Raw genomic sequence first — 12,271 nt, 5'->3', positions numbered from 1 at the left:
GGTCTGCTGTAGAGTAATCTATGTGAAACTTTAGTTTTTTAATTGCCATCTTCTGTGTAACGATTGTTTAGTTCTCTTACCACAATATGTATAGTTTACAAATTATTTCAGTCAAATCAAAGTACATCTAAATCAGAGTTTGGTGATGTAAAAAAAAAAACAGTACAGGAGATATAAATGGTTGTTCCATGCTACCATGCATAAGAAGATACTGCGGACGAGCTGTCAAAGAAGCCTCTGGGGAAATTACTTGCTCCCTAGCTCCATCGTTCTTATAGAAAAAAAACGTGCAATGTAGTACTGACGCATATTAGGAACTGCATACATACAGGAACTATGGTTATTATAAGGGATCTGTTCCATAACACTGATTATGAGTTCCCAGAAGAAATAACGTGGGGTGAATAATTTTTTTCCAAGCTCAAACTAGTATATAAACTTTTGTTATTGCTACATGTGTAAAATAATATTTCAACATCCTAACTGTCACATAAGCGTACAGCAAAGTAAACCGGTGTTTAAAAAAACTAAATAAAGTAAAAGTACTCTATCCTATTTAAAAGGGAACTGCAGTTTTTGGGGAATTTTGCTTATCGTTCACAATCATTATGGGAGACATGACAATGGATGTTATTACATTTTGCTGCATTCTAAATATTAAATAAATGCGATCAAGACTTCTCTTACAATGGAGCCCATGAGAGCCACGCAATTCTGCTTATAGAGCCCTTAAAAAACACCTCCATTGAGGTTTTGTATAGATGATGTAAGTATATATGTTATGTAGTAGCGGGCACGTTTGTAATAACATTTAGTATTTACTTATTTGGATAATTTTAAGCATACGCGGTGCATTAATTTCAAAAATGCATCACAACATTTGCTTTTTTTTCCCAACAACATAATTACAGACTTTAAGAGAGCCAACAAACATAATAAAACATCACTTACTGCACAATGTCTGCTGTCATTAGGATGCCGACTGCAAAGATGTTCATATATTCCCATTTAGATGAAGAATGAATGACTCATAATCCTCACAAAGAAACAGGGGGGACAAGAGTCTTTTCGTGTCGTCCTCGCCAGTTTCGGGTGCTAAATGGCTGTCAGAGTGTACCAACTTGTCGGAATACCTACTCATGATTTATGATCTACAATAAACTTACAGGGATGAGCATGGAAGCGAGGAAGCAGCAGACCACTCAATGATGTAAACATAGGCACACACGGAAGTGATCCCGGCACCTCTATAAATAATTTGTCTGCGTTAGCACTTATAATAACAATGTCACTGATACTTGATTAATATTCAAGTCACGGAATTTAATGGAGTATTATTTGGCACTTTTTGAATTATTATTTATTGGATTTTTATGGGCAAAATAGAGGATGTCCTACTGGCTACACTGTAAGAAGACATGCAATTACTTTTATTTACCATCTAGAATGCATACAAAAAAACAATCCATCCGTCATCATGTCTTTCATAATGATTGTGAACGGTGGGCAAAATTCCCCAAAAAGTGCAGTTCCCCTTTAAGATGCCTTGTTTGCAGAGTATAAGCAGCTACTTTCCCCCCCACGCTTTGGACCCTGCGCTTTATACAACACGGCGGCTAATTTATGCATTTTTCTGGCTTCACATGACGCTAATAAATTCAGCCTGGTCACATCACACCAATGCAATTGTCGTACGGGGTCAGGGTGGACCAATGAAATTGTTCACATTAAATCAAACGCACTCATACCATCATTCAGTCAGCCATTATGGATTCAATATGGGAGGGGTAACATTCACATATGAATGTTCACAGATTCCTAGTATCTAGGGAATCGATACTGGTACTCAACAGTACCAATTTTTTGTATATTTGTGTGAGTTAATAATTATTATTTTTGATGATAAAATATTTTTTTCTATTACAACATGTAAAAATGAGCTGATTATGATAACTATGATAACTACTACTACTGTCTAGTTTCTCTTGTTATATTCTTATTTTTACTGTTATATTTGTATTCTTATTGTTGCTTTTTATTTTTTTTCTTATTGTAATATTCTCTATTTTATTTCCATTTATACCCCCATTATTTACTTTTTACTTTTTAAATTCGATCTCAATTCTGTACACTGCTGCTGGAATCTTAATTTTCCTGAGGGAACTCTCCTGAAGGAATTAATAAAGTACTATCTATCTGTGGAGGGGGGTGTGGCCTGCGGGCCTGCCGCGGAACAGGGTGTGCCAGGACCGGCCTCGAAGACAGTTGAAAATAAGACTATATGAACAATAAAAAATGGAAGTATAAATGTGTACATTATACACAAAATAAGAAGACAGTAATTGCGAATGAAGCTTTCTGAATTGAGTTAAATACCCCTGCTTTAGAGACTCACTGAGCTGAATGAGGGTGTCCCTAATGAATTGGTCAATGTTGTATACATCTCTCACACAGTTGCTAAAATGTCCTTATAAACGTGTGCTTAAAGCTGCTGTGACGGTGCGGCTAAATTGTCTTTCCTTGGCAGCTACTGACTGAGGCATGGCTGTTATTGATCCGCGCTAAGCTGTTTAGTGGCACAACATTTGGAGAGCACACAAACAAACTCAGCATGGGCAACTCTCACTGTCGTGCACACACACACACACATAGATCGAAGCTTTGTCGGTCTGCTCGAAGTGGATTAAAAATGGCAGAGGGCAAGCCGTGTCATCGCAGCACAACACTCCCTTATTGGACTCACCAGAAGCTGATTTTTTTTGCGCTCACATTTCCAACAAAAAGCCAAAACAACGGCACAGTGGGACTTCATTTACCTGAATGGTGATGATTCTGTCGACACGGGACATATTGATACTGTGTGGTTGTCCGTTAGCCAAGTTCCGCTGGTCCACGTCGATGGCGAATGGCTCCTTCAGACCACCTAGGTTATATCGGACCTGCAGAGAACCTGAAGACACAAAAGGGTTCAAAAGCAGGGGCGTCAAACTCATTTTAGCTCAGGGGCCGCATGGAGGAAAAACTATTTCCAAGTAGGTCGGACTGGTAAAATCATGGCATAATAACTTAAAAATAGAGACAAGTTGAGACTGTTTTCTTTGTTTTACTTTGGCCAAAAATAGAACAAGCACATTCTAAAAATCAATCAATCAACCTACTCAGTGGTTAGAGTGTCCACCCTGAAATCGGTAGGTTGTGAGTATATACTATAAAAAAGGGACCCATTACCTCCCTGCTTGGCACTCAGCATCAAGGGTAGGAATTGGAGGTTAAATCACTAAAAATGATTCCTGGGCGTGGCCACTGCTGCTGCCCACTGCTCCCCTCACCTCCCAGGGGGTGAGCAAGGGGATGGGTCAAATGCAGAGGACACATTTCACCACACCTAGTGTGTGTGTGACTATCAGGGGCGCCGAAAAGGGGGGGTAAAGGAGACGGATTCTAGGGGCCCATGATGGAGGGGGGCCCAGAGAGGCCCCTAATGATGATGAAATTATAATACAGAAAAAATAATGACACTGTGTTGGGGGCCCTGTAAAGATTCTTTTCATGGGGCCCAAAATCACCAGCGGCACCCCTGGTGACTATCATTGGTACTTTAACTATAATCCATCCATTTTCTACCACTTGTCCCTTTTTTCGGTGCAGGGGGGGGCTGGAGCCTATCCCAGCTGCACTGGGGCGGATGGCAGGGTACACCCTGGACACAGACAGACAAGCATCCACACTTACATTCACACACTAAGGCCAATTTCCATCCATCCATCCATTTTCTACCGCTTATCCCTTTCGGGGTCGCGGGGGGTGCTGGAGCCTATCTCAGCTACAATCGGGCGGAAGGCGGGGTACAATATTGGACAAGTCGCCACCTCATCACAGATAGACAGACAACATTCACACTCACATTCACGCACTAGGGCCAGTTTAGTGTTGCCAATCAACCTATCCCCAGGTGCATGTCTTTGGAGGTGGGAGGAAGCCGGAGTACCCGGAGGGAACCCACGCAGTCACGGGGAGAACATGCAAACTGCACACGTATTGTGAGGCAGACGCACTAACTCCTCTTCCACCGTGCTGCCCCTAAGGCCAATTTAGTGTTGCCAATTAGCCTATCCCATGGTGCATGTCTTTGGAGGTGTGAGGATGCCGGAGTTATTAAAAAATAATCATCTTGGAAAAAACCCCCACATAAAGTTCTTTGTAAATTGGGAGGAAAAAAAATGGTGCCGTTTCAACGTAATGAAGAACACAATGAACTTAGACTTTGTCTTATTGTATCTGAAAATCCATTAAACTTAAAGTCACAGCCTATCTGGGACGGCAGGTTTTTATACTTAGCAAACTCATCTCACGGGCCGGATTAAACTTGTTCACGGCCCGGTACGTTTGACAACCCTGCTTTAAAGCTTTAAACTCAGATCTCTGCAATATATTTAATACTAACCAAGTGAGCTATTCTTCAGGTTTAATATAAGAGTTGGATCAATTCATCCTTTGCCTCGATTAAAATTATATTTGTGTCGCCCCCTACGGGTTGCGGTCAATATGCTTTTAAAGGATGCCAGCTCGTGTGCCTGTGCAAGAGAATGTTGCCTTAAGATGCCTTAAGAGTCACACTGGACAATAAGCTGACAGCTAGGACTTTTAGCTTGTTGACTAGCGCCCCGTCTTTCAATCTGCAGACCATGGTTCGATCCCCGGACAGTGTGAAGGGTGTGGGCCCAAGCGGGTTCCAGTAGCCTACACGTATTACAGATACAGTGGAACCTCAAATTACAAGCCCTTCATTGTACGGACTTTTAAATTTAAAAACCACAAACTGAGTAAAAATATGCTTTGTTGTACGAACATTTCATCCACCCAATGAGTGCCCGGCAGCACACCCATTTTGGGCAAGTTTATCAATCAGCACATCAATGCTGTTGTTAGCTACTGTGCGACTTTGTGTGCTTTTTAAGTGTTCTTAGCCGTTTTACAACATTTGTCTATTTTTGCGAGCTCAAAATGAGTCCAAAGAAGGCAATTGACAAGCGATGCGTGGTTTGAAACATTCAGGAAGTATCCACAAGGTTGTCGACACTGGCTCCTTCTTTTTCCCCACTCCCTTTCACTGAACACCAAAAAACAACAAGTAAAGTGGATTTAAAAAAAATTCCAAATCATTATAGAGACCTGGCTGTAAGAGTTTTGTGATTTCAAACTGAGTGCACCACAGGGCTAGTGACAGTGTGTGTGTGTCGGCAGGGTGGCTGCGTATGAGGATAGTTTGGGTAGTTGTTGTTTTTTGTTATGAAATAGAAAGTTGATCCTTCACCCCATTGTTATGTTTGTTTGATATACAGTACTGTATAGCCCTTTACATTGTGTTCAAAGTGAACAAACTTTTATAAAATATGGAATTTTGTCGAACCTATTATTCATGTTGAAATTGTTTCTTATGGATACATTTGCTTCAATATACAAACTTGGATTCAAGAATCCTGTTCAAGAACTAATTAAGTTCTGAATCGAAGTTTCACTCTATGCTTAAAGATTTATAATCAAAAGACAAATGCTAAATGACTTTTTTTCAACTAGTTGCTAAGTCCCTGCAAAGATGCTTGAATATTGGTCATGTTTTTCAAACAATCTTGCTCAAATTTTACACACAGCTCCTTGATACTGATTTTTGTAGGGATTCAGCAAAATACCCTAAAGTTACAGTGGGTGTTTTGTAGGCGCGTTGAGCTGTGTGAATAATCGTAATTAATTTTACTTATGGGGTTTAATATTAGCACAGGCAACGGCGTAAGAGTGTTGGTTTTGACAAATATTCACTCTATTGTGTGCATCAGTTCAGGAGAACAACAGTTAGCTTACACAAGAAATTGCCTACTAGGGCTATTAGGGCTATAAAAATTAACGAGCTGACCATGTGCTTAATCTGAAAAAAATTATTGCATTAATCATGTCCAAATTTAGATTAATCATGTCATTTATTTTTGACTGTACAAGCTTTTTTCCCTTAACCGCTATACGGTTGATGAGATCAATGCATACGTCAGTACAATGACGAATGAGAAGACTTTGACTTGTGTGCTCGTTGGCTAATTTCACTCCAAATTACAGCCTGAAAGGACTTTGGATAAAACTGTTACCAAGTTTTGCGCAAATAAATGACACGCATTCTAGTAAAATGTTTAATTTTTTTCCTGGATGACATTCTGAAAATAAAATTGCACTTGTGAACAAATTATGGAAGTTAGTAACCACCTGTGATTAATGATGATTAATCAACATTTCAAAATGTGATTATTCTGATTAAAACGATGAATAATTTGACAACCCTATTAAATACAAAAATATGAATTTATGATTTTGTTATTTATATTTTACAATATTTTTAAAGTTATTCTACATTTTTGGTCCTAAATTAAAAATTTTCAAGCACAAAAATGACGAAATCAACTAACAATGGCAATACGACAGTAGTGTTGGCCACTAGATGAGCACTAATCAGAGCGTGCTGTTCAGTATTATGGCCTCTGATTGGTTCAGCCTCAGCCAGCAGCCAGCAAAAGAATGTAAAGGTGACTAAAGTGTGATATTCCATGTTTAAAAGAATCACATGCTTAAACTATGAAAATATTAAATTTATAATGAATAAATACTATTTATAACGGTCATGTCCGGAACCAATTAAAAGTAGGGATGTCCGATAATGGCTTTTTGCCGATATCCGATATTCCGATATTGTCCAACTCTTTAATTACCGATACCAATATCAACCGATATATGCAGTCATGGAATTAACACATTTTTATGCCTAATTTGGACAACCAGGTATGGTGAAGATAAGGTACTTTTTAAAAATAATAATAAAATAAGATAAATAAATTAAAAACATTTTCTTGAATAAAAATAAAGTAAAACAATATAAAAACACTTACATAGAAACTAGTAATTAATGAAAATTAGTAAAATTAACTGTTAAAGGTTAGTACTATTAGTGGACCAGCAGCACGCACAATCATGTGTGCTTACGGACTGTATCCCTTGCAGACTGTATTGATATATATTGATATATAATGTAGGAACCAGAATATTAATAACAGAAAGAAACAACCCTTTTGTGTGAATGAGTGTAAATGGGGGAGGGAGGTTTTTTGGGTTGGTGCACTAATTGTAAGTGTATCTTGTGTTTTTTATGTTGATTTTATAAAAAACAAACAAAAAAACCCCCCAAAAACCCGATACCGATAATAAAAAAAAAAGATACCGATAATTTCTGATATTACATTTTAACGCATTTATCGGCCGATAATATCGGCCCCAATTAAAAGCAAAACACGAGGGACGATTACGAGTAAGAGTCAGTGTACATCATTACAAAAAACTAAACACATCGTTAAACAAAAGCGAGAATTATTATCCTTATAAAGAAATATTTTTAATAGAGCTTTTGTAGTCCACACAGGCACCAGGACTACTGTAGTACACACAGTATTAAAAAATATGTATTTTTTATCATGTTTTTCCTCTCCCCTGATGCATTATTTATCTACATTTTCCTATCTTGAGTGTTAATGTGCAAGGAGCGCGTTGGATTAGATTGCGTTGGAGGAGTTGGAGCTTGACATGGCCCCAGGAACAAAGATATTTACCATCTAAAGCCCAAAAATATGTTTTTTTTTTAGGATTTGCTCATAAATAGGGCTTCAAAACAGTCGAAATGATGATCAAAGAGGCTGTGTTTTTACTAATGTTTGCAACCTGAAAGAACTTAACATCAGGGAACAACACATGTAATTAGGGGTGGAGCCTATCCTGGAACTCACCATTGTGCCTCAACACCACCGCCATGTAGTCCTGCGTCTTGGAGCTGACATACAACAAAATAGCCGGCGCGCTGGATGTGCTGAAACTAAACCCCAATTCCTCTTTGGTTGAATTGACCTCCTGCAGGGGCGTCAGGGGGTGCATGAGGACTTTGGAGTCCTTCATGGCTCCCGCAGCTCCTTCAGGGAGAAGGTTGTACTTGACCAGCGTTCCTGCCTCAAAGAAGCCCCCAACATCTGTGATGGGAACAAGAATACACCAACATGGTCAATGGACATGATTTATTTATTCATGACTGAGTTAGCAATAACATATTTTGCTGTATTTGTGTTATGTTGCTGCTCTTTTGTGTTGATCTCTGTGAAGAAGTGCATCATTTACAAAGGAGATAAAAGGCCCAATGTGCATGAAATTAGAGAATGGAGAAAAGCAACCTTAGGCTCTCAGTGTGTGTGTTGTATTAAAGAAAAACATTGCATTTGCATTTAGCGATTATGCCTCCCCCATGTGGCAGCAACCTCCGTGAGTGTGGAATACTAAGTAAACGCACTCATGCATTATCTTAAAGCCTCACACTCAGTGGCAGCTTTACATACCGTCTGGGCCGCATTGGTAATTGCCTAGGGCGGCATTCTCTAGGGGACAGGGGTAAAAGGATTCGTATCAGCGCTCATTTGGTCGTCAGGTCAAGACGGACGCCCTGTGATCACCACCTTTGTCAATGTAAACAAGGAAGTGGAGGTGCAGGTGTGCAATGCAAGGGACACGGCTGAATTAGAGTAAGCGTCATCACAACGTTGCAAAATCCTCAAGGAAACGATGGTTTCTGGCTTGGGCATTAGGTTCGAGTGCACACGGGCGGCATCACACCTCAAAGTGTTTTCGTGTCTTGTCAATCAGTGGTAGCATATGTTGTTTTACATGGGGAATTAGCACCCCTCCGTGTTGTGTGAGCACCCCCTGCAGTGACTAGGTGTTGAGCCCAGACAGCATCTGAGGTGTGGGACCAGTGGGGGATCATGTGAAATGTCGAATACAACACACAACCGATGTGGCAATAGATGTGTGTGTGTGTGTGTATTTACACTGTACAACAAATACTTCAAGATACACGCATTAAATTTATGTCACGTGAAATTAGGAATGATGTTTGATAAGAAATTATCGAGTTCGAGCCTATTATCGAATCCTCTTATCGAACCGATTCCTTATCCATTGTCTTATCGAGTCCAGATAGGTTGTTGTATATGGAAAAAAACCCCACAATATTTGGTTTAACAAAAGCTCACTTTTATTATATAAGAAAAAAAAAGAATCTAATAAATAAATAAATATTGACTGTTACCCCCCTAAAAAAATAAAATAAAATAAATAAATATTGACTGTTGTTACCCAATAGGCTCCAGCGCCCCCCGCGACCCCAAAAGGGAATAAACGGTAGAAAATGGATGGATGGATGGATGTTGTTACCCAAAGTATATTAAGTGGGATTTTTCAGAAAAACAAATATATACAGTAACACAAAAACAACCTGTCTCTGTGATCACTATAGGTGTATAAATAATAATATAGTGTTAAATAAAATCAGTCCCTTGGGCACAAAACTGAAAATAATACAGCTCTCCAAAAAGTGCACTTCTGCTGCTATTTGACATAACTGTTTGTTATGATGCTTTGACATTTGTGCACTTTATTTCTTTATTGAAAGAAAACTCTATGAAAAGAGAAAAGTTGTTTGCAAATGTGGTTACAATGCTGAAAAATTAAAAGTTAAAGCTAAAAAAAGAAATACACTTTATTGAGTTAACATTATTTCTTTATAGGGGGAAAGATGTGATGTTATGAGCTAGGGAAAATAACAACTACACTACCCAGCATGCAACGGGAGTGACGAGCATACGCGGTAGCCCCGAAAAGTGTTGTTGCATGTCGTCACCAGGAAACTAAGAATGAGGTTATGAGCACGCTGTGAAAGTAAACGTCAAGAACTCAGCCAACACGCCTCGTCTGCATTATTTATAATTAGACAGACAACACATATACAGTGTGATTTTGTTTTGTTTACAAGGAAAGAAAAACAAAAGTTAAAAAAGGGAGATATATGTTGTATATATATGTATGTGCTGCGGTTGCATTAAGAACGTTGCGACAGCTTCCGTAAAGGAGGTGCGTTGCTAGCCTGGTTGCTATGTTTACGGTTGGTCGCAAAAGTGTTCGTCATGTGTTTGCAACCTGCTACAATATCTCAGTAAAGTTATTCATTGGATTATACCTTTTGTTTTGACCTTTATTACACCTTGGAGCGCTTTTTCCGGTCCATTTTTTTTCCTGCTTTCGCTATCGGCGCCGAATGACTGAGCTACGAGACGTAATTTCTTGTGATGTCCCACGGAGCATTTCTGGTCGGGACGAGATTCGAATAAAGAACCATCTCTTTTTCTTTACTATAGTGGTCTCGAAAACGGGTACCGGTTCTCAAAAAGGGATTCGAGTCCGAGGACTCGGTTCTTTTCTTATCGAACAACCGGGAAAACCGGTTTCGAGTATCATCCCTACGTGAGATGTTAGCAAATCCCACGTGACTTGATTTTAGTGAGCACCCAAAACAGGCCCTGAATTTTCCTGGCTTTTTTTTGGTCATTGTTATGGCCTAAAACGTTTAAAAAAAATAAATAACAAAGAGTTATGTTTCAACAAATCAAACAAACTGTGCTTCATAATTGCACACAATTTGTGCATACTACAGTTCTAGCTTTAGAACTCAACGCTCAACGTGGCATGCACTTCTACAAAGGCAAGACCGAGATCCTCAAGACTAACACCGCCAACATCACGCTGGATGGAGAGGAATTGGAAGAGGTTGAATCCTTCACCTACATTGGCAGTGTGATTGACAAACAGGGCAGCACGGACGCTGACATAAAAGCACAAATCAGGAAGGCACGTGTTGCGTTTACCCAACTGCATAACATTTGGATCTCGAAAGAACTGACCCTCAACACCAAAGTCAGATTCTTTAACTCCAACATCAAAGCAGTCCTCTTTTATGGAGCAGAGACCTGGAGAACCACAGCTGACACCGTCAAAAAAGTGCAGGTCTTCTCTAGCAGCTGCCTGCGGAAGATTCTCCACATCCGATGGCCAGACACCATCAGCAATACTGAACTCTGGCAAAGAACAAATCAGATTCCCCCGGAAGTGGAAATTAAGAAACGCAGATGGCGCTGGATAGGCCACACTCTGCGTAAGCCCACAAATACCATTACTAGACAAGCTCTAATATGGAACCCACAGGGCAAGCAGAAAAGGGGCCGTCCCATAAACACCTGGCGCAGAGACCTGGAGGCAGACACGAAGAGCATGAAGATGACCTGGACCCAACTGGAGAGAACGACCCAAGACAGAAATGCCTGGAGATCACTTGTTGACTGCCTATGCCGCAGAAAGGGTAGTAGGCGTAAGTAAGTAAGAGTTCTAGCTATAGCATTACCCCGGCTTCTTGTATCTTCCTACAGTGTGGTCTAGCATGTTTAGCTAGTTCTCCCCCTCCAGTGATGAGTACTGGAAATAAACTTAAGTATTTTTTTCCGCCATGGAGGCGAGGATTTGTGTCTTTAAAACAGCTTCTTACTGTAAAGGGACATTAGCCGTTAGCTCAGTAGCAAGAATGCTACATTGCATTGAGGACACGTTCGGGGACATGGCTAGAATGTGTCAACATGCATTATCACGATATAATGATCATATTAAAAGCGCTATTGTGGGCCAAGTTTTTATCATTTATAATAATAATAATAATAATGATAATACATTTTACTTACAAGGCGTCTTTCTGGGCACTCAAGGACACCGTACACAATCAAAACAAAAAAATCATTTGGATAAAAACAACAATAACAACAACAAAGATGGATAAGGTTTATAGTGAATAAACAGTCAGGAATAGGTGTGTTTTGAGTCTTGATTTAAAGAGGGATATAGAGTCTATATTACGAAGGTCTGATGGTAATGAGTTCCAAAGATGAGGGGCTGAGCGGCTGAGAGCTCGGGCACCCATGGTGGACAGTTTAAATAAGGGGGCAGTGAGATGGATGGATAAAGAAGATCTTAGGGAATGTGAGGGCGTGGCGACATGGAGCAGATCAGAGAGATATAACGGAGAAAGGTAATGGATAGCTTTGAAAGTGAGGAGAATTATTTCAAATTGGATACACTGTTTCATGGGTAGCCAATGGAGTTCTTGCAGAACAGGGGTGATGTGCTGGATTGAAGAGGTTCTGGTGATTATCCGGGCTGCAGAGTTCTGGAGAAGCTGAAGTTTGTAAAGTGACTTGTGAGGGAGACCAAACAGGAGTGAGTTGCAGTAGTCCAGGCGAGAGGTGACGAGGCTATGGACTAGTATGGCAGCAGTATGTGGGGTTAAGGATGGGCCAAGTCGATTAATGTTGCGTAG

At 39.9% G+C, this 12,271-nt stretch overlaps 1 protein-coding gene across 3 annotated transcripts in view; it reads right to left on the bottom strand.

Annotated features, from left to right (window-relative positions):
- cntnap2a (contactin associated protein 2a) overlaps positions 1-12,271 on the bottom strand; it is a 766,983-nt gene that overhangs the window by 40,966 nt on the left and 713,746 nt on the right. For all 3 annotated transcript variants that reach the window (XM_061965507.1, XM_061965508.1, XM_061965509.1), the window contains 2 exons: positions 7,818-8,054; positions 2,817-2,950 (listed from right to left, as the gene is read on the bottom strand). In XM_061965507.1, coding sequence (XP_061821491.1) covers positions 2,817-2,950; positions 7,818-8,054 — 371 coding nt within the window. The remainder of the gene's footprint in view (positions 1-2,816; positions 2,951-7,817; positions 8,055-12,271) is intronic.

This window comes from Nerophis lumbriciformis, linkage group LG07, assembly GCF_033978685.3.
Source record: "Nerophis lumbriciformis linkage group LG07, RoL_Nlum_v2.1, whole genome shotgun sequence".
Lineage (NCBI taxonomy): Eukaryota > Metazoa > Chordata > Actinopteri > Syngnathiformes > Syngnathidae > Nerophis > Nerophis lumbriciformis.
Note: the sequence above shows the minus strand (reverse complement) of the source record. Positions and strands in the feature narration are given on the sequence as shown.